This window comes from Macaca fascicularis, chromosome 16, assembly GCF_037993035.2.
Source record: "Macaca fascicularis isolate 582-1 chromosome 16, T2T-MFA8v1.1".
NCBI classification, from domain to species: Eukaryota; Metazoa; Chordata; class Mammalia; order Primates; family Cercopithecidae; genus Macaca; species Macaca fascicularis.
In genome coordinates, this window is record NC_088390.1 from 32,994,917 (window position 1) to 33,018,116 (window position 23,200).

Sequence of the window (23,200 nt, forward strand, 5' to 3'; positions counted from 1 at the left end):
TAAAATAAAAAAGATATGTGGAGATCATACTGCAAATGTAGTTTCCTTATCTTGAGTTGTTAACTTTCTAGAAGATTATGGGCATTGCCTCATATCATTAAATACACTGTTAAAAGGGACTTTAAAAAAAAACCAAAAAGTTGCCTCAAAGTTTTCTGTGATTGACACACCAGAATGTAGTTACCTACTTCCCCATGTTTGGCTATTTTAAGTTACACTTCCCTGAATAGGCTTATGCTTACACTTAATTGTTTCTTTAGGATAAATTCCTAGAAGTGGAGTCTGGCTCAAGGGGTGGGGGCCGCTTGTGGGGCTTCTGTTCCATCGTCCTGTTTCTCTGCTGCCCTCCAGGGGGGCGATGCCGTTCCACGCTCCTGCCATGCTCCTACCACAGCCACACTGGGGAGTCCCTCTGCCAGTGCTGCCAAACATCTACCCATATGTTTCCATGTTGTATTTCCTTGCTTATTATTAAGGTGGGAGGTTTGTTACCATTGCTGGCAGAGGTAACTTTCCTTTGAGATAAACATGTATATTTCCTTGGCCTGTTTAACTGACTTCTTCATGCAACCGCACTCATTCTTCAAGACCCAATTCAAAGCTCATCTTTTCCATGAACTTTTTCCAGACACCTGTCTTTTCTCTGAAGCTAGAAGCTTTAATTTTCATATTTGAATTCTCGCAGCCTGCGTGTATCTGAAAACGCTTGTCAAAGACACTTTTGCATTGTAACTTGATATCTTTGGCCCCCACTTGAATCTGAGGTCTTTAGGGTAGGAGATGGGTCATTCATTTCTGTATTGTTTGCAGGGCCTTGGCACCATACTGGGTAACTAGTGGGTACTGGATACTCTTGAATGGATGGATAGATGGACACACACTGTCCTTAAAAAACAAACCAGCCCATCCCACACCCGTCAACAAAATGAGTCTAATGCCATCTTATGAAATTGCTCTTCCTTCCGCATCTTTCCCTTTGGAATCAGTGAGGTTTTGCTCCATCTAAAGACCCAGCAGGGGCTCACGCCTGTAATCCCAGCACTTTGGGTGGCTGATATGGGTGGATTGCTTGAGCCCAGGAGTTTGAGACCAGCCTCGGCAACATGGTGAAACCCCATCTGTACAAAAAATACAAAAATTAGCTGAGTGTAGTTGTGTGCGACTGTGGTCCTGGGTACTCAGGAGGCTGAGGTGGGAGGATTGTTTGAGCCTGGGAGGTCGAGGCTACACTGAGCCGTGATTACACCACCACACTCCAGCCTAAGCGACAGAGTGAGACCCTGTCTCAAAAAAACAAAACAAAACAAAACAAAACAAAACAAAACACCCAGCAGGGCAGATGGAGTAACCGGCAAAGCTTGCCTTAGCGGTGAGGTTGGGCATGGCAGCCTGAGCAGGGATCTGCTCCAAATAGTACATCTACCGTGGGCTCCTGGACCTTTCTCCTTTTGCTAGAAGAGAAGCACCAGCACCCTTCCTTTTCCTCTTGTGACGTTTTAAAATGTATTATTACCATTCATAGCCTTATAAAATCAGTACACAGTAATTACAGAACATTTGGAAAACACAGAAAAGTAGAAGGAAGAAAATGATTACCTATAGCCTTCCCACTCAGATCAGCCCATTCATAAATGACATTTCTGCTGTGTTTTCTTTCAGTTGTGTTTTCCAGGCAAAGACTGTGTGTGCAAAGTTTTGCTTACGTAGTTCTTGCCATCCATCATGCAGATTTTTTTTGTCCTGCCTGTCGCTTAGTAAAATAACACAAAAAACTTCCTATGTTTTTATAAACCTGCTCAGTGGCTTTGTCATAGTTGAGTAGGTGTTTTTACCACCGCCTCCTTAGCTGGGCTTCTATTGTTGGGTCTTTGGGCTGTTTGCACTGTGTCCCTCTAGTAAACAATGTCGGGACGGACAAGTTTATGTTGGGTGTTTCCTTGTCCCTTTGCTGGTTACCCCAGGCAGACTGGCCCATACCAGCCCTTCCCCGCTTCATTCTCCTCCCTTGGGGCCAGTGCCCCATTTGCCTCTCGGTTTGTGTTTCTCAGTCTCTGTGTGTAGCAATATGTTGAGAAATGGCTTCCTTTTTCAGGAAGAAAACTCAAGATGTTGAGCCTTGAGGAGGCCGTGCACAAAGGTGCAGAGTCCTGCCTGTTGGATCATGGCCTTGGCACTGCAGGGCGGCCCCCTTCTGCCTCACAGGCCCAGGGTTACAGAGGGTGCAGGTGACCGAGAGGCCACGCCTTTGGAGGGGCTGCCTGGCAAACCTTTTCCCCTGACAGTAAGCTGAGGGGGTGGCCCTGGTCATATGCTGCAGGTCTCTGGAGAGGGTATAGTGAATACCTGGGTCCATTTTCTGCCTGGTCCCAGACTCGGATCCGTCATGGCAGATCTGGCCCCCTGCGTTCTGTGGGCGAGTGTTGGGGGAGAACCCCTCCTGTGGGGTTGCTGAGATGTGTGCTGCGCTGGAGGTGGCTTCAGCCCTGCTCCTCTGAGCAGCTGCTTGGAACATGCTGTTGAGCTCCAGAGAGCACTTCAGCATACAGCCAGTGGCACCCTGGGGAGCTGCGGTAACAAAGGCCACTGCAGCACTCAAGGCTCAGGTTTGGATGGTGGAATAACATTGCCTGGGTTCACCTGACACCCTCGACAGTTACTTTATCTCTCTGTCTTTCACCTCCACGTGGGGATAGTAATAACACCCACCTCCCCGGATGAAATGAGTTAGCATTCTATACACTTCTTAAAACAGTCCCTGTTTGTTAATTAAAAATAGGGAACCAGTGTTACCAGCTAGACCAGTCGCTCACAGCAGGTTGAACCCAGGCCTTCTGCCGACCAATATGGGGGAAAGAGTGCTGGACTAGAACCAGGAGACCTGGAGACCGTCCTGGCACTGCCTTCTACTTTGTGTGACTTTGACTGAGTCATTGTCCCTCTCTGGGCCTCAGTTTCCTCATCAGTTTTTCATCTATTTCTGTGAGATGACCTTAGGCCCTTCTTAGAACTTACAAGGATTTTGTAATTTAAAGGCATTTCAGACATCTCAAGACGAGTCTGGTCCTGCTAATAATCCCCACTGGTTGACGTGGTCCTTAGATGGGGCCGATTGCAAAGGCCAGAGGGCAGGAGATGCAGAGCCCTGTAGGGTTTGCCCGGTTTTTCTCGGTGCGGGTGAGCTATCCTCCACCTGGAGGGTTACAGTAGCTGGGTCACCTGGGAACAGGCTGTGGGAGAACTGGCCTCCTTGGGAATGTGCTGTCCTGCATGGCAGAGGTACATTTCAGGTACGGGCTGCTCTGTGAGGCCACCCTGTGCTCCAGCCCGCAGCACTTGAGACTGACTTGCCCTGAGGTCTGTGTGAGCGAAATCGGGTCTTATGCAAGAGTGAGTGCGTGCATCTCCGCTTTGAGCTGTTACGTCAGAAAGCTAAATACAGAGAGCCCTTGCGACTGGAGAACTAGCAGGAGGCCCTCGCTCTGATTCTTTGTCAGCGGGTGGGATGGGGTAGGATGTGGCTTACAGGCCACTGTGGAGGAGAGGACTGTGCTAGGAAAGAGGTTGGAGCTGGTGGACTCTCTCCCAGGCGCTGCTTTTCCCACAGGCCTTCTGGAAGGTTCTGGCCTCCTCCTGATCAGGTGGCAGAGCATCCCCGGGGCTCCTCACCAGGATTCGTGTGCTCTGTGTCAGTGATGTCTCCATCTGCATCATTGCTGGTGGAGCACAGTGGGAAAGGTCAGCCTTCAAACTGTGGAAGGTCAGACCCAGCGCCTCAAGCCTGGAGGGGCAGCATGGGGCATCAGCCTCTTATGAGTTTAAGTTGGCTCTGGCACATACCAGCTGGGTGACGTTGGCTTGGCTTCCTGACTCTCTGAGTCCTTTTTTATACATGAGAACATTTGTACTAAGATGCCCAGCATTGGTCTGATGGACAGTAGGCACCCCAAAAGTCTCAGTCATTCAAGGAGGTAATGTAACCCATAGTTAAGAGCATGGGCTGAGCAGCTGAACTTCCTGGGTTCAGTTTCTTGCTCTGCCACTTACTAGCCACATGATGTGGGACTGTTCCTCATCCTCAGTTTATGCCTCTGTACAATGGGGATAGTTATGTTAGGGCGTCTCTCATAGGTTTGTTGCAAGGGTTAAGTGAGTTAGTTCAGTTGTCCCTTGGTGTCCACAGGGGACTGCTCCCAGGAACCCCCTAGGATACCAAAATCCAAATTCTCAAGCCCCCTCAGTACAGATGCAGATGCAACTTTTTTTTTTTTTTTTTTTTTTCTTGGACAGAGTCTTACTCTATCGCCAGGCTGGAGTGCAGTAGCACAATCTTGGCTCAGTGCAACCTCTGCCTCCAGGGTTCATGCGATTCTCCTGCCTCAGCCTCCCGAGTAGCTGGGACTACAGATGCACACCACCATGCCCAGCTAATTGTTGTGTTTTTCGTAGAGGCGGGGTTTCACCATGTTAACCAGGATGGTCTTGATCTCTTGACCTCGTGATCCGCTCACCTCAGCCTCCCAAAGTATTGGGATTACAGGCGTGAGCCACCGCGCCCATCTGTAACCATTCGTTTTTTAAAAAAGACTTCTGATCTGCCATTGAATCTATGGATACAGAACCCACAGATCCTAAGTGCTGACTGTACACATGAAGTGCTTAAAGCAGTGTCTAGCGCATGATAGCCACCCTTGTTGGAGTTAGCTGTCATTGTCTAATTTCTTCAATAAGGGTGGTCAGTTCATTTCTTGGGAGCTTGGCAGCATACTGTCTCTCTTTATTTTGAGATGCATCCCCACTCTGTTCAGCTAGAGCTTGTCCAGGGTGAAGGGGTGTGTGTGTGTGTGTGTGTGTGTGTGTGTGTGTGTGTGTGTGTCACCGCTTTTTTTCAGCCGTGTCACCGCTATTCAGGTCTGGAGAGAGCTCCCCTTGCAGCCTGTGGGCCAGGCCTCTCCTTGGCTGACTTCTTCGGGCTTGTGTATCTTGTTAGCCATCCTGGTTTGCCTGCCTCTTCTGCACAGACTGTGCTCAGAGGTTTGTGTTGCACAGTTTGGCTCGGGTGTGCCCAGCTTTTGACCTCCTGAGAATGAAGTAAGGGCCAGGAAAGCCATCCTATCAGTGTGAGTGTGTTCCAGCCACGCCTGGCCTTGTCTATGTTTGCCCCTTTTCAAGGAATACACTAGGGTAGCTTGGGACATGCGATGTAGATGGAGTCATCCAGGAATGTGTTTAAGAATGTTAAAGCAATAAACAAGTCAGACTAACTGCTTTCAAAGAATACAAGAGACTGGAATTTTCATGATAGAGATGGCTGACAATGAGTGTTAATCTATTTTAGCAGGCCTCATGTGAAGCAACAGACATCCCCCTCTTCCCCCATTTTACAGATAAGGAAACTGAGGCAGAGAGTGCTTAAATAATCTGAGTTAAAGCAGCTAGTCAGTGGCCGAGCTGGGATTTGAACCCTGGTCTGTTGGCCTCTAGGCCCCAGCACCTGACTATCCATCACTCTACTGCCCCTGGCTGGCATTCCTGGGATTATGCAGTGGCGGCATCCTGTCCCCTGAGCCCTTTCTCATCCCCCACTAATGGTGGTGCTGGTGATGTGAGCCCAGTTACAGCTGTGTTGCCTGAGGTGCACAGGGCCTAGGGGGATAACTGCGTTATCTTTAGCCATTGCTTATTAGAGAGGGTGGTCTTGCCTTCTTTCTCCCTCCCAGAGCTGGTATCACCTAAACCTTGCTGCCATTTTATTCCTGGGTTCCAGGTCTGATTTTTATTTCCCCTACATCCCTTACCTCCTTCCTCTGACCAGACAAAATGGTCCCTCAGGAAAAGAGCTTTGAGGATTATACAGTGGAGATGGCTGTGGCTAATCAGTGACCTTCTCAGATTGCTTAGGAAAAGCGTGATTGTCCTTGTCAGGACTTTCTTCCCTGAGAGGCATCTAAGAGGTCCCTGAGGTCACAACTGGAAGTGACCCTGGGTGGGACGCAGTATCTCAGCGGTGCTTTGTTTTAATCTATGAATTTAAAATCATGCTTTCCTGGGTGGGAGTTGGGGTGGGCAGTGGTTGTGAAGCTGGCGCCACAACATAGGATGGTGTGTAGCCTTGGCCATGTCCCTTTACCTCTGAGCCTTGGTTTTCAGTGAGGATCAGATGAGGTGCTGTCTTGCCAGAGCGCTCCGTAAACTCTGCAGTGCTGTGACTGAGTGTGAGGTGCTGCGACCAAGTATCCGTAAGGTACACAATCATCACATTGGTGTGTGCCACAGAAAGAACGGACAGTCATGTCACTAGGGGTAATTCTGGTCTCATTTGAAACTCAGCGTGGTGATTTGGTGCCAGAGGTGTTCCTTGGGCCTCTGATACAAGTGGATTGTTAAAAGAGTGTAGGTGCTGATCTGCCCTCATGCATAGAGCTTCATTTCACAGCCGGTTGCTCTCCTTGTTCCGTGGGAAGCTTGCAGATACATTAACAGATCAACAATCGTGATCCTTCATCTGGACGCTTGCCTTCTGCACTCTTCCCCTGTCACCCGTCCTGGTTTTCCTATCAGCTGCCAAAGGCACAGCTTTGACGTTAAGATTAAGATTGCAGCGAAGGAAGACGGGAAGGAATCTTTGCTAGGAGCTCGCCGTCAGCCAGCTGCTGTGTCATACTGTTTTGTCTTCACAGTGATCTTTTGAGGCTGCTCTTTGCCCCTCATTTATAGCAGAGGAAGTAAAGGCTCAGACATTCAATTGCCCATGGGCCCTTAGCTGGTAGGAGTCAGGGGTGAGATGTGTACTTGGGTCTGTCTGACTCTAATGTCCATGGTCTTTCTGATTAAAATGATTAAATCTCCCTCTCTGTCTTGCCAGGAGCAGCTAGGCCCACTCTTCTTTAGGGGATGGTATGCTTCCTGCCCTGCATATGGGATGGAGACGGGTGGATGGAAGGCTGGAGAGGGCCCTATGGGGCCTGGCCACGATGGCAGACACTGCCTCTCTCCAATTGCTTTCTGTCTGACCCACCTCCAGGGGTGTGGGGAAGAGTTGGAGATGGTACTGTTGGAGCAGCGGCTTGTGCTGTTGGCAAGCATAGGAGACAGGGCAGGCACAGCGCTGAAGTGAGAGACAGCTGGGCTGGGGCTGCCTGTGGGCTGAGTGCCCTTTGAGGGTGGAATCTCCAGTCGAAGAGCCCCTCCCCGAGAAGCACCAAGTCCTAGTAAATCAAACAACAAACAGGGCTCTGCTTGGGCGGCTCATTTGCTGGAGAAACTCAGTGCTTCAGCTTCCTGCTAAAGGTATGCTGGTATGCCAGAAATTCCTTGGACAAGCAAGAAAGGAAGTCATGTCTTTATAGTAAAAACACTAATAAAACAGCTCTAGAATCTTCTCCTTCCTTTACACCCACACTACCACTAACTAAATTACCTTTTGTTCTTATCATTTGCTGAATTGCAGTGCTGCTTAATTGATTTTCCTGTCTTTGGTTTCTCCACACCCACTTCAATCTGTCCTCTTTATGGTTTCCAGAATGAGAATCGTTCAGAAATGCAAATCTGATCACGTTTTTTCCTTCGCTTCCTGCTCCATGCCTGTAAGATTGAGTGCAGATGCCTGAGTGCAGATTCCAGAGTGACCTTCTGGAACTTTGTAGGACCTGCATGAACTGGGTTCCCTGACTGAAACAAAAAAAGCGGTACCAGCCATTGATCTGGAGGGTCCAAGAAGGCCCTGCTCGTGCACTGGCCCCTGGGTGGGGACCATTCCATCAGGGGCAGGCCCAGGGCCACTCATTATGGTCTCTTCGTCATAGTAGTCAGGGCTCTGGGAGACTCTGTACTCTGTTGGACAAAGTAGCCACAGACCAACCCAGGTTCAAGGGGAGAGGAAATCGACCTCTAGATTGGAGGAGTGTCATATACTTTGTGGCCATCTTCAATCTGCTGTGGTCGTCTACACTCGTATGGTAGACTCAGATGATCCTGTGACTACCCAGTAGGGAAGAAGAACCCTCACCACCCACTGCCAGGAGCAGGGGCTCCCCCACCTATTCTTTTTCTCTAGCAAATGCAAGATCTTACATAGCCTGCTTCACTCCCACACTCACCTTGTGCACTCCGGGAAACTGAGTCTTCATGTGTCTTCCTAAGTGCAGGGGTGCAGCTGGGGGTTGTATTCCCAAACACTCAGCATCAACTGAATCAGGGTAGAACAACAAGGATTCCATATCTCTAGCTCACGGCAAATGTCTGTTATATAATGGACTTGAAGGTACTCTAAGGTACTGCATGTGGTTTACAGTATGCCAGTGTCCTTTTTCAAGGATATGTAACTCTCAGCCTCAGTTTCCTCAGCTGTAAAATGAGATTAATAATGGTACCTGGCTGGGCGCAGTGGCTCACACCTGTAATCCCAGCACTTTGGGAGGGCGAGGCAGGCAGATCGCCTGAGGTCAGGAGTTCGAGACCAGCCTGGCCAACATGGTGAAACCCCGTCTCTACTAAAAATACAAAAAATTAGCTGAGCGTGGTCACGGGCACCTGTAATTGCAGCTACTTGGGAGGCTGAGGTGGGAGAATCACTTGAACCCGGGAGGCGGAGGTTGCAATGAGCCGAGATCAGGCCACTGCACCCCAGCATAGGTAACAAGAGCAAAACTCTGTCTCATATAAATAAATAAACAATAAAATAAAAATACCTATCAGAGGATTCATGTAGGTATTAGGTGAGATAATATAGAATGTATATAGCATGATACCTAGTACATAGGAATGCCCAGTTAAATAGAATATATCCAGTTGTGGTTAAAACAGTCCTGGAATACAAAAATTAACTCAAACTGGATCAAAAACCTGAATAAAAAAGATAAAACAATAAAACTTCTAGAACCCAGGAGAACATGTTTGTGAATGTGGGCTTGACAATTATCTCCTAGATAGGAAATAAAAAAAGATTGTTAAGTTGGACTTCATAAAAATTAGCTGCTCTCCGAGATTTAAGAACTTTTGGAAGAATGCTTTTAGATGGCATGTGGTTCGAAGAAGAATGAGGGATACCTTTTTTTTTTTACTGTTGTAGGTTTTCTGGAAGCCAGCAGGAAGCCTCAGCCTTAGAAACATTAGCCGTAGAAGGAGGTTTGGAATAGTGTGGACTTAATAGAACTACTTTTGGTTGCAAGTAACAGAAAATGTGACTGGAATAGGCCATTATGTTTCTCCTGCAATGAGTCTGGAGTTAGGTGGCACACATGTGCTGGTTTTGTAGCTGAACAGGGATGCTGTCTGGTTTTTCAGGCAGTTCTTGCCATCCTTGTGGTTGTGAGATGGCTGCTGCAGCTTGTCCGTCTTCAAAATGGGCAGGAGGTGTTGGCAGCCCCAAGATCTGTCCCATGCTTTCCCAGCAGGTCCCCTAGCAGGCAGGTCCTCATGCCTCATTAGCCAAAACTGTCACAGCTAACCAACTTCAAGGGAAGCTGAAAGTGGGGACTGAATCATCATGATGGCTGTGCAGGGACCCCATCCAGATCAATTACGTCACACTTGCTGAAGCTGAGGCTCGTGGGCTGTGATGTGAAGACCGGGCTGTGAACCACTGACTGAGACCAGTTCATCACTGGGCTTTGTTCAGGACCCTGAACAAAACTGGGTCCTGTGAGCAAGGGAGAAGCTGGGAGCTGATATTAGGTGGAGATGAGCAGTCTGAGCATGGTGCTCCACCGGGCGTGGCGGTTCAGGCGCCCCTCATCCTTCTGGGGGAGTTCACACTGCATTCATTGATCCCTGGTGTCCGGGGCACTCATCTGTCCTTGCCCCTTGCCCCTGTCCAGCCCTTTGTCCTTTTCTGTGATGGCCTGAGTTGCTAAGCCAACAGTCACATCCCTGGAAAGGAAGCCCTCTATCTTTCCAGCATCGGGCACAGTCTCCTTCTCATAGTTGGTGCGCATAGGTCAGAGTTTAAGGTGCCTTGCCTTCCCCATCCCTCCCCTCCAGTGGCTCCCCAGGGAACAGGCCTTAAGGATAGATAAGGGGTTTGGCCCATTGGCAGAAATCTACCTTTGCCATTAGGTGCAGCCTCTGCCTTTTCCCCTAGGCCCCTGCTTGGTAATTCACACCCAGGTCCCTTTCAGTGTGCAATGTCAGTAATACTCCAGGATTACCTGTTGTGATTGAGGGGTTGAGCGGAGGGAAAAACTAGTTCATGGCTGTGCGCTGTGGGCCTGGTGACCTTCAGACAAACACATGGAGTGTGTGTTTGAACTGGGACACAGGCCGTGCTGATGAAGGATCTGGTCTGTGGGCAACACCGCACCTGTGGCTCCTGACACCTGGGCCAGCACTCTCCTCAGCCTCCCAGCAGAAGCACCGAGCAGCGGGGCTGCTGTGTCATGGACGCTCATACTGGGACAGAACTGCTCTGCTGTCTGTTGCTTTGCCTTTCCTAGCCCTCGGTCAGGTGTCTGTGCGGACACATCTGTTCCCCCGACTTGTGTGGGTTCCTGAAAATTATGAACCCCTGCTGCTTATGACCGTTGTCCTTAGAGTCCAACAGTGCCTGGCATCGGGAAGAGGTTTGGTTGTTGGATGACTGGATGATGGGCAGAAGTTCTTCGTTGCCCTTATTCAATTGCTTCAGGCACAGGGGAGTTAGGGGGTAAAGTGGGTGTCTTTCTTTCTCATGATTTAGTCCTGTTGGTCCCCACAACCCCTAAGGACTGCTGGTACTAACAGCACATGAGGTATTGGGGGTTGTTGTATCGAATTGAGGTAGGAAGGAAAACTTGAAAGGCAGATCAAGACAGATCATTTACTGGCTTTTCAAAGAATTGCTTTCTGAAGAGCAGTGTTTGGACTCACCTTGGCTTTGCAGGTGGGAGCTGTATTAGGCTATTAGGTCAGGGAAATGCCTTACTCTTCAGTTCTGCATCTCACAACCTCCATGGCGCGTGAAATGGCCTAGCAGTTGTTTCTGAGAAAACTCGGGCCCTTGGCCATTCACCCTGGCCCAGCCCAAGCTCTGCATTTCCCAGGAAGCATCATGGCTGCTTTTAACCCATACTTGACCACATAGTCTCTTCTTTCCCTGACTGCTCATTCTTAGTACTGGAGCAGTGGGAACAAGTGATTTATCTAAGGTGGGTGCTTAGTTGCACAGAGGAACTAACTCATCAGTGCTTCCATACAGGGTCTCTTGCACCCACTGCTGCACCAGCCAAAGGCAGTCAGTCATACTCTTAGACAAGTGAGCTCGTTTTGTCTTAGCCTGGAGTTGAACCTCCCATCTACAGTCTGTTGTCAGGTCCTCAGACTTTGCATTCCCAGTGGAGCTGAGGGAAGGGCAGGAGGCCCTGAGTTCCCAGCTGTGGCCGTTCTCACCCCTGGCCTCCTTGGGAACGTCTCCACTTGTGGTCGGGGTTAGACTTGTTTGTTTGTGTTTGAAGTTCCCCGACTCCGAGTTTGACGTCAAGGCAGGATTGCTGGTGGGAGGCTTGGCGGGGAGGTTGTCTCTACACAAATGCAAAAGCCTGGCAGCTTCCCCAGGAGAGTGCGGGTGCGGGCGGGGCTGGGCAAGGGCTGGCTGTTGCGAAATGCCCAGCTCAAGGATTGAGGTCACTTGTACTTTCTCCTCTCCTCGCCCCACTTTCCCCGTGTGCTTCTCCTGCTCTGCCCCATGCCCATGAATGTCAGCCCCCGTGGGTGCCCTTGAGGGCTGGGTAGTGCTGGAGCCAAGGGCTGTCTCTGGTGCCCTTGGAGCTGGGTGCCGTGGTTGCTGCATGCCTGTGCGTGGAACTGTCAGCTGCATTACAACCTCCAGAGGCCTCCTTACATTCTCAGAAATCATTTTGCAACAAGTTGGCCATGGCAGCAAGGCTAGACTGCTTAGCTGACTGGGTTGGCGGGAAGTTCCCAGAAACGCACTCCAGCTTTGGGAAGGAAGTGGAAGATGTAAGGGGAGCTTCCCCGAGGCGTGGACAGGACGGGCCAATAGTGGAGGAGGAGCAGCAGCTTCAGGGACCACTGGAGGGAAGGCTGGAGTAAGTCGCCAGGGCTTTGGTGGCATCCTGAGGTTTGGGATGGTGTAGTCAGCGACTTGGCAGGAGCAAAGACTGCTGTGGGCACCACATAAGAGTCTGGTGCTGCCCACTGAGGAGGAGGGAGTCGGGGTCTTGTGGGTGCTGGTGAGCTGGAAGCTGTCCAGGAATTGCACCTGCCACAGGAGGACTAAATAGAACAAGAGGCAAGTGATGGACGAGTGGAGTGGCTGTCCAGTTGCTTCATGTCACTCTGTAAAGCATGCTAGGATCTTCTTAAAAGGGATGGCCTCAGGTTATAGGCGGGATGATGGCTAGTTTTAATGAATGTAGTGCTGGCTTAGAGCCAGGGGTGGGGTACAGCCCAGAGGGTAGGTTACTGCAAGTCAGGACCAGAGGTGGTGGCCCAGTTGGGTGGCTAGATACATTTAGAGGGTGTGGGCAAGCCTGTGGCTCTTATTCACAGGATTCACTGCCTGGAACAGTCTAGGCGTGGCTGGATTTTGGGCTTTGGATCGCAAAAGAGGTAGACCCTGCCCACTGCCATCCTGCTTGTACCAGTCAAGACAGCTTGGGGTGTGGGTTGCAGGAGTCATTATTTTGAGAGGTGCATAGAGAGCATTAGATTGAGGTTGGAATGCCTTCTTTAACCATAGGATTCAAGAAAGTTACAAAGCCTGGTGCCTTGGTTTCCTCATTGTGAGATGGGAATAATGAAGTACACCTTTAAGTCTTATGGGTTTCACATGTGTGGTTTCATGATTTGCGAGTGATGGTAAAGGATGAGCAGTGACTTGTCATTTGGCTGAGGCTGGACTCGATGGCAGGCATGCGGGTGAGCATCCCTGTGCCAGTGAGTGAGGCCAGTGTGCTGCCCAGCACCCATATCCCGATATAGCTTTGTTTTTCTTTACTCAATGTTGAGTACACAGTACATCCCATCAGAAGTCTGGAAGGGTCTGTAGTGTTTTCAGTTACACATGACTGTATTTTGTGGAGGGAATGATGTGCTTTAGGGACATTGCCAGCTTTTGGGTTGTGTGTGAAGATTGGAACATCAGTCACTCTTGTGCTATCAGGGATCTACTCTAATTCCTAGCTTCTGGAATTTTCACTGACAATCCAGGCAGAGGAAGTGATATGGTACAATACATAAGGAAGAGATTGTTAACACTGCTAGATTGACAAATGAGTATTGACATGATTCTGTAACTGAGGGAGCCTGCTACTATACATAGGAAACTGGTGTCCATGTTAACCTGTGCCTTGGATTCATTTGTTCATTTATATGTTAACATCTGTGACATCTGTCATGACAGATTTAGCCTCCTGCCCTGCTTCTGAGACATGAAGACTTGGGCCACTGAGAGCGTCCTGTGGCAGCCAACGACCAAAGTCAGGGTTAGGGTGACAACCTGTAATAGGCCTTGGCATCTGGCTGCTAACGTAGCCAAGATCATGTGTTTGAGAGTTGCCCACAGAAGAGACCTCCCCATCTCAGGCCCTGCAATTTTAGAGTGGAGCTGACTTTGTTTGCAAAGTCAGTCGTCTGGAAAGAGGTGTTTTTTGCAAAGGTGCAAAAAAGCCTGGGTGGGGTATAATCCAAATGGCACCTGTCAAAAGTCTTCATGCTCCTCCTTTTCGAGGTCATTCTGCAGGCTGAGCAGGAGTAACACTAACAGAGTTCTATTTAGTGAGCACTTTATGTGTTCTGAACATTGGACTAAACACTTTACTTACATGAGTCTGCAGCAAATTCTCAGCAGTGCTGTGGGGCATGTATTATATTTTCTCTGCTTTACAGAGGAGGAGACTAAGATGACACGATCTAGATCCTGCCACACAGCTGATGTGTGATGGTGCAAAAGGTACAGCCTCCTGGCTGCCAAACCCAAGCTTCTCGCAGGAGGGATGGCACCACTAACTAATGGTAGGCATGGCCTCTGACCAGTCAGAACAGGTGCTGGTGGTAAACAGGAGGCGTGGGTCGTCTGCCTGTCACTGCGGCACTGCCCAGCCAGTCCAGCACAATGACTGGCCCGTCCCTGTCCACACATCCTGTGGCAGCCCATGGGAGCTTTCTGCCTGGACTACCATTTTAGCTGGTGCTAAATGGTCTCGCTTTTAGAGGCAAGGCAGCTATTGCTCCAGCTCCACTGTGGCAGCCTCCAAGGGATGGTTGGTTCTGTGGCCGCAGAGGAACCCAGCCTCCCAAATCAGACTGGCCCACATGTAGGTTGCCTGGGACAGCCATGACACACCACAGAGGATGGGCTCAGGATGCTAAGGGGCACCAGCTATGGAGACGCAGGTTGGGGCACAGTGTAAAGGAAGGATGACAAGGAAAGGACCTGCAGGTGGGGGGCATGAGGCCTCCATGTTTCTGGAGATCCCCGCAGTTCTGGGGGCTGTGTCCTTTACCTGCAAAAGTCTCTTTCTTCAGTGGCACATGCTTCTCCTTGGCACAGTATCGGCTCAACCAGGCCCACGCTCTCCAGGGATGTCTGACAAGCCTCACCACCATCCAAGTGATACTCGTGGAGCCTCCATTTGGGAGGCCTGTGCCAGAGTCATACCAGAACAGCTGGGGTGGCAGATGACACTGAGGCCGATCAGGATGCCAGGTTGGGGGTACAGATGTTCCTTTAGACAAGTGGAGCCGATGTCGTTTCTGGTGACTGAGGTTGGAGGTTAGCATCCTCTGGTGCTGAGGTTGCAGGTGAGCACTCAAAGGAGGATGAGATTGGGTTCCCTGGAGTCAGCTGGGTGGGTACAGGTGTTGGCCCTCTTGCCTTTAGAAGAAATGTACCTGATTCGCAGGTTCCTCCAGCATTGTCCTGAAGTCAAGACCAGATTTCAGGGTCTTCCTTAGTCCCATCTCTAACATCTCTAACATGGGCAGATTCCCACCTATATCTTCTGTATTGCCCAGGGAGGTAATAAGAGAGAACCTGAGGGCTTCGCCCGAGAAGATCACCACCCACGTCCGCTGCCACCGCAAGAGTGTTTTCTGTGTTCCACACATTTTGCTGAACATTTTACATTCATATTTTTCTCATGTAAGCCTTCACAACAGCCTTTTGAGGTAGATCAACCCCATTTTACAGGTAGGGAAAGTGAGGCTCACAGGTTAGATCCTATGGCTATGTTCACCCAAGGGAATGGTGTCAAGGGACTTTAGGGCTACAGATATCCTTCATGGAGCCACACTGACTCCTGGGTATGGCTGGAATAACCAGTGGTGGAATAACAGGACCCGTGGTTTATTTTTTGCTTGTTCCAAGCACTTTGTATACAGCAACTCCCTTGGCCTCAACCTCGATAAAATGATACTCTTTTTATAGGTGGTGAAACTGAAGCTGAACCAAGGGGGATTTCCCCAAGGTCTTTGATTTTAGATGTCAGAGCTGGGACTAGAGCTGAGCTCCTTCAGCCCCAGATACTTAGTGAGTGCCTGCTGTAGTATTGGTAGCACCCACCAACTGTTTGTGGCTGACCTGATACTCTTCTCTTTCCGTAAGTCAGGCTCTGGTCAGGGCTGGGGTGGGCCCACAGTACATTCTTGAAGCAAAAGAATATTGGGGCGTGAGAGATGTTGGTTCCAGCCCAGGGCCTCCCCTGTGGCCAGAGACCTAATGACTCTTTCCCTCTTGCCGCTGGTCCCATCCCTGAAACCCCAGGTGCTTGTCTATTCCGGAAAATTTATATCTTGCGGTTTTGTGGTTAAGAGAAAATGACGCTACCAATGAAAGGTCCCGGTTTAGGCCCCCAGGGCTGGGCTGGCAGGCCCCACTGTGGTTTGTCTGGGAAAGTAGCCCCTTGGTGCTTCTGTGACTGCAACCAACTTTCCAAGAAGTGAGAGCAGCTTCATTTCACTCTGACGGGGAGTGGCTGCCTGCAGGCCACCTCCATCCTTTGTGAACCAGAGAAGTTTTGCTCTGTCAGCAGAACCCAAATCTGCAGAGGTTGTTTCTTGACAAGTTCTGGGAGATGCCAGCAGCTGGGTCATGCTGCACTGCGTGTCTTCCCTTTTCCTTGTCTCAGGCACAGCTCGCCAGGTTTATGGGTTATCTGGGTGCAGAGAAGAACCACTTCAAGTTCTGCGCAGTCCTACCCATGGGCCTGCTTTCGGCTGTCTAGTGGGGATCTCTACTGGCCTCTAAGAAAAGAAACTGCTTGCTCCTTTTCTAGGGAAGCTGCCCTGGCTTTTGAGATGTTCAGATCCCTGTCTCATCACTTGCCCAGTTGGTGTTTGTTTTTTGCTGCCGTTTGATAAACTTTGTGTGCCTGTCTGGCACAATGTATTGTGTGTTTGTGTGTTCATCCTTTCAACAAAGGTTTTAAAATAGCAAACCAGGCCAGGTGTGGTGGCTCATGCCTTTAATCCCAGTACTTTCGGAGGCTAACACAAGAGGATCGCTTGAGCCTAGGAGTTAGAGACCAGCCTGGGCAATATGGCAAGACCCCATCTCTGTTATAAAAAAGAAAAAAAGCAACCCATGTGCTGGGTGCTGTGCTGGTTCCTGAGGTCCGTTGGTGACTAAGAACACCAGCTGGACCCCACCTCCCAGAGTTTCCAGCCTGAAGAGGGAAGCAGACAAGTGTGAATCATCAGAACTGCGATATGTGATCTGGGCAGGGGGCTGGAGGGCTTGAGGAAGGCTTCCTGGAGGAAGGGGTATCTGAGCTGATCCTTGTAGGCGGAGTCACTGTGAAGAGCTTGCTTAGCAGGGGACCAGAGCCTCAAAGCTGAAAAGGGGAGGCAGGTTGTGGGGAGGCTGAACTGGGTAAGGCCCAAATGCTGGCTCAGGCTAAGGCCAGGTGGGCTCATCTCGATGTTGGCCTGTGGTGGCTAAAGTCTTGTGCAAATGGCATATGTTATGAATCATTCCCAGAAGCAGGGCCCTTGAAGGCCATGTGCCAGTGACAGAAGGGCTCTAGTGCTGCTGCTTTTAGTGCCAGCAGCCCGACCTCTCTAGTTAATGTGGAAAAGAGTGGTTCTGAGTTTGCACAGCTGTTTGATTTATAGTCCTGTCTCTGGTCAGCCCTTTGAAGTGGTGGTTTCAGAGCCATGTGGAATGGAGGGAAGGGCTGGCTGTGAGAAACATGGGGATAAGGACCACACGTTTTCTTCCTCTGGCACTTCTGAGCACACGTTATGTGCCAGGTGCTGTAGTAGGAACTGGGGATATGAGGGAAATACGGTCCTTGCCCTGATGTCTGCCCTGACTCTAACCTAGTCTTTTGGAGGTCTCCATGCTGTAGTTGAATATGAGCTAGGTATCATCATTCCTGTTTACAGGTGGGTGAACTGAGACTCAGAAAAATTAATTATCTTCCTTGGGGCCGTGCAACCTAGTGTATGGTGGATTTGAACCCAGATGTGTTCAACCCAGAAGTCTGGGAGCTCATGTCTATTGGGGGAGATCGAGGCAGAAGCTGTTAACTGTAGTATGAGGCCCCTCCATGATCGGGGCTCTGAAAGAGTCACACGACACACCAGGAAGGGGAGAGGTGGACTCTGACTTGGCCTGGGTAGGAAACTCCAGCAGGTATTGGAGGAATAGCTGCTGGGTGAGTGTGTGCCTGCTGGGCAGGGCCAGGGGCTATGGAACGGAGCTGGGGGCTGGGGGAGGTTGGGGCCCTGGTTTTGGAATTTGCCTCTGGTCTCACTGGGTGGGATGGATCAGAGTGGGGTAAGCCAGGATGGGGCACATGAGTGCCTCCACTTAGACCTGTAGGATAAAAGCTCACTGGTGTGTCTACAGTTGTGAGCTTCATGCCCTGTAGGTGCTCCCCCAGGCTTAGGTTCCATAATAGGACAGCAGGTAGACTCAGAGTCCTGAGCCTTAGCAGTGTGTTTGTTTGATTAGCAGGGTCTGCTCTGGGCTCCTGAGGGGCATGGGGCGCAGGAGTGTCAGGGGGTCAGCCTCTGGGTCTGTGGTTTCACCAGACATCAAAACTGCACAGTTGAGAGTGTGGAATTATTTTGATTCTGACTCAGCGCTCCCTCTCCAGCAGTTGTCTACGCTTGCCACTGAGCCCCTAGCACCCTGAAGGGAGCAGGGGCCATGGGAGAGGGGTAAGCAACCCCAAGGGGGTTGAATCTGGCTCTATCAGATTGTTTGTGAGCCTGGGGCCAAACTAGTTTCTGGGCGAAATTTCAAAAACGCTGATGTGGCAGCAGTGGTTTCATTATTATGGGTCTCATTTCATGCTCACATCTCTCTAGCCACAGGAGTTCTTAACCTGGGGTCTGTGGATAGAATGCAGGGGGTCCATCCATGAACTTAGATGGGGAAGAAAATTGCACTTTTATTTTCATTAGCCTTAACTGGAATTTAGCATGTCGTTCCACTTGGTTGTAGGCAATGAGGCACAGTTATCTTAGCACACACCTGTGGCTCGGTCACCAGTAGGAGTCACAGATGTTTTTCCCATTACATCACAGTTGTGGAGCTATCTGAAAAAGCAGTTTACACTTGTCACAACTTTAAAGTTATGGCAGTTATTAGATGCACTGTTGGATGTTTAATACTTTAATAGAAGCTTTTATGACTCTATCACAGATGTCTTTTCTTTTTTTTTTTTTTTGAGACAGAGTCTTGTTCTGTCACCCAGGCTGGAGTACAGTCAGACAAGGGATACTCAGCCTGTATCTCAGTATATTTTTCTTTCTTTTTTTTTTTGATACAGTCACCAAGGCTGGCAGGCTGGGGTGCAGTGGCACGATCTTGACTCACTACAACCTCTGCCTCCCAGGTTCAAGTGATTCTCCTGCCTCAGCCTCCTGAGTGGCTGGGATTACAGGCATGTGCCACCACGCCTGGCTTATTTTTGTATTTTTAATAGAGATGGCATTTCACCATATTGGCCAGGCTGGTCTCGAACCTCTGACTTCAGGTGATCCACCTGCCTTGGCCTCCCAAAGTGCTAGGATTACAGGCGTGAGCCACCATGACTGGCCGTCTATCACAGTTTTCAGTAGTTTGATAAATGTGTTTAAATAGAATTGATTTCCTTTGTAATTCTAAATGTGTTGTTTATTTTTTTTTTATTTTTATTTTTATTTTTTTTTGAGATGGAGTCTCACTCTGTCGCCCAGCCTGGAGTACAGTGGCCGGATCTCAGCTCACTGCAAGCTCCGCCTCCTGGGTTTACGCCATTCTCCTGCCTCAGCCTCCCGAGTAGCTGGGACTACAGGCGCCTGCCACCTCGCCCGGCTAGTTTTTTGTATTTTTTAGTAGAGACAGGGTTTCACCATATTAGCCAGGATGGTCTCGATCTCCTGACCTCGTGATCCACCTGTCTCAGCCTCCCAAAGTGCTGGGATTACAGGCTTGAGCCACCGCGCCCGGCAATGTGTTGTTTAATACATTTCAAAGCATTGTTCTGTCCAGGCGCAATGGCTCACACCTGTAATCCCAGGACTTTGAGAGGCCAAGGTGGGAGGATTGCTTGAGCCCAGGAGTTCAAGACCAGCCTAGGCAACATAACGAGACCCCATCTCAAAAAAAAAAAAAAGATGAAATAAATGAAAGTATTGTTCTTTGAAAGAGATCATGGGCCTCCCTAGACTTCCACAAAGGTCCATGCCCCCAAAATGGTTATAAGCTCTTATTCTAATTGGAAATTTGGAGCCTTTCTTGATATTTGAAATTAAAAATTATTAATTCATCTTTTTTTTCTTTGTAAAATATTGTGACTCTGTTAACAAGAGTCCTTGCTCTTTAGAAAAATGTACTGAGGGCCTGATGCAGTGATCCTAAGTGTTTTGTTTTATACTCAGATCAAGTGATCTGCCTACCTTAGCCTCTCAAAGTGCTGGCTCACACATGTAATCCCAGCACTTTGGGAGGCGGAAGTAGGCAGATCATCTGAGGTCAGGAGTTTGAGACCAGCCTGGCCAACATGGCGAAAACCCATCTCTACTAAAAATACAAAAATTAGCCCTTTATGGTGGCACGCACCCATAGTTCCAACTACTCGGGAGGCTGAGGCACAAGAATCACTTGAACCCAGCAGGCGGAGGTTGTAGTGAGCCAAGATCATGCCACTGTATCCCAGCCTGCCAGCCTTGACCATCTCAAAAAAAAGAAAAAAAAAGAAAAATATACTGAGATACAGACTGAGTATCCCTTGTCTGAAATGCTTGAGGTCCAAAGTGTTCTGGATTTTTGATTTTTTAGAATTCTGGAATATTTGTATTATACTTAATGGCTAAGCATCCCAAACCCAAAAGTTCAAAATCCAAAATGCTCCAGTGAGCATTTCTTTTGAGCATCATGTCAGTGCTCAAAATGTTTTAGATTTTGGAGAAGTTCAGATTCTGGGTCTTTGGAAGCGTTTCGGATTTTGGGTTTTTGGATTTGAAATGCGCTACCTATATTTACAGATAAAAGGAAAAGGAATGAATTAACACCAAAACCATGAGGGACAGCAGGGTTGAGAAGTGTCTCCAGAAGGCAGGTTCCTGTATGAGACTGTGAAAGGGGTACTTATTTTGGGGGGATGCTTGGAAGTCACCATTAGGAGGCCACCAGAGTCTTAGCATCATTTCAGGAGCTCTCCCTGGGTCACTTAGCCGTAGCCAAGCCAGGCAGCTCCCTGGTCTTCTGGCGGTGAGCTCGTTTCCATCTGTCGAGCCTACCTGGCTCTATTTGGAACGCGAGTCCCTTATTTTTCATCAGACCTGGGCCGTGCCCTCCTTGTGCTTCTCTGTACCCCGTGTTCCCCAGTCCAATGCTGGGCACCCAGTCAGAACCGAGTGTTTGTCGGGTTGACCTAAGTCAGGCTGTCCTTGTATAAGCTTATCTTATTTGAAGTTTTAGCCGTTTGCAAGTCTTTTGAAAGCTTTGGACAATAACTCTGGAAAATACACAGACTTGCATATCTGAAATTTGCATACATTTCAGGGTGTGGATCCCTGAAAGCCTACTGGGAATCCGAGTCCAGGACCCTGGCCAGTACTGCTGCTGCTCAGTGGTCATGGCGACACTTGCGGTGCTCACTGTGTGCCAAGCGCATCATTTCTTCCATCTCTCTGAGAGTCAGCTTCCATTATCCCCATTTTTCTGAAGGATAAGATGGAGACCTTTTTCAAGATGGAGACCTTTATAGGGGGTTAAGTAACTTGTCCGAGGTCACAGAGCTAGGGTGTGACTGAGCCCTTGGATCCCAACCCAGGCAGTTGGATTCTTTGCTGGAAGCGTCCTAGGCGGGAGGTTACCCATTCTCCCCGAACCAGCAGGTCTTCCAGATTAGCAATTACAAACTCCCTGACCCCACCTTGGCAGGAAAGGCTTCTTTTTTTCCCGAGACAGGGTCTTGCTCTGTCACCCAGGCTGGAGTGTGGCGGTGTGATGTTGGCTTACTGCAGCCTTGACCTCCTGGGCACAATCGATCCTCCCACCTTAGCCTCCCAAGTAGCTAGGACTACAGGTGCGCGCCACCATGCTCGGCTACTTGTTGTATTTCTGGTAGAGACGGAGTTTTGCCATGTTGGCCAGGCTGGTAGGAAGGCTGCCTTATATTTAACCCAGCTCTCTGTTCTGACCAGTGTTGCCCATGACGCTCATGTCCTGAGGTGGGCAGTGTCAGCCGCCTTGGGTAGGGCAGGGGGCTCATGGGTGGCCACCAGCCTCTGCCTGTTCTCCCAGACCCTTCTCCACCATTTCCCCTCCCCTGCAAACAGCAGAGAGGAGAGCCAGCCCCTTTCCTCATCACATTGCTTGTGTCTGCCTGAGCTCCTCTGTAGTGTGCTTGGGCCTGCCATGTGGTTGGGCCACAGATGAACACAGGCTTTTCTTTTTTGGACTTTCTGCAGGCGAAGCTGGTCCGGTACATTTGTAAGCAGAGGCAGTGCAAGCTGAGCGTGGCTCCTGGTGAGAGGACCCCGGAGCTCAACAGCTACCCCCGCTTCAGTGACTGGCTGTACACTTTCAACGTGAGGCCAGAGGTGGTGCAGGTATGCAAGCCGGGGCTCAGCACGGGCATAGGCGTGAGGGGCCAAGCAGAGGGAACACACACAAACCCGAGGGCTAGCTTCCCCGTGGCTAAGACTAAGGGTTGATGCTCTCTACTCTTGAGAAGGAGGATGGGGAGGGACAGCAGCAGCCAGGAGGGATCCAGGGTACATGTGGCTCCAACAAGTGTCCTGGGTGCTATTGCCTGATGAACTAGGGCAGCCCCATGCTGGGCATTGATTTGTTCATCATACTTACAACAGCCAGCATATCTGGAAGCACTGGCTGTGTGGCAGACACTGTGTTAAACGTTTCTGTGTTTCCTAAGACAGATAATCTCACTTCTCATGAACTCCTATAAGGAAATTACTGTCATTGTTGCCATTTTATACTTGAGGAAATTAAAGCACAGAATGGTTAAGTAAGTTGTTTAAAATCACACAGCTAGTAAATGATAGCCTTGGAATTTGGAAATGAGAGTCTGAATTTAGTTTAGTCTTCTAACTGCTACAATATGCTGCCTTCCTTCCATCGTTCTCTCTTCCTGTGTGTGCAGCCTACCCACCTGCCAGCCAGCCAACTAACCAACCAGCGCACCCGGACTGTGTGCTGTGCCAGGTGCCAGGGGTGCAGGTCATCTGTCATGGAGTGCAGATTAGTCCTGCTTGGCAGGCGTGGTTCACCCAGTCAGATCTCATAAATCTCCTACTTCTGTCCTAAAATTAAAAATACTGGCTTTTGCTGCTGTGTAAAAAGTAGCATGAATTCATTATGTATAGATACTTTGGAAATAGAGAAGGAAAGAAATCACATACGTACTCCTAACACTTAGAAAATCTATGATCTTTAAGGTCTTTTTTTTTTTTTCCTTCCTCTCCCCGATACGGAAATCTTTTAAAAATTTCTATCTGGACGGTCCTGTAAGGTAGTCACAAGCCTCATGATTGTCAAGCACTTAGAACATGGCTAGTCCAAATTAAAATGTGCTATAACTTCTTGCCTTGCTCTTACCAGTGTGGGCAAGGCCCTGTGGCTCTCCCCCAAGGCACACTGCAGACCTGCCTGCCTCTCCCTCCCTGCCTCCAGCACCATGGTCCAGGCCACTGTCACCTCCTGCAGAACCTCTGCAGTGGCACCTCACCCCTTGCATTCCATTTTCCACCCAGCAGCCGGGGTGCTCAGCTAGAAAGGTGACTTGGATCCCATCCTTTTTCAGTG

General features: G+C 49.5%; 1 protein-coding gene across 3 annotated transcripts in view; it reads left to right on the forward strand.

The window, feature by feature from the left end:
* The window catches only part of KSR1 (kinase suppressor of ras 1), a 172,624-nt gene that overhangs the window by 74,761 nt on the left and 74,663 nt on the right, over positions 1 to 23,200 (forward strand). For all 3 annotated transcript variants that reach the window (XM_065531115.1, XM_065531116.1, XM_074018848.1), the window contains exon 2: positions 21,844 to 21,984. In XM_065531115.1, coding sequence (XP_065387187.1) covers positions 21,844 to 21,984 — 141 coding nt within the window. The remainder of the gene's footprint in view (positions 1 to 21,843; positions 21,985 to 23,200) is intronic.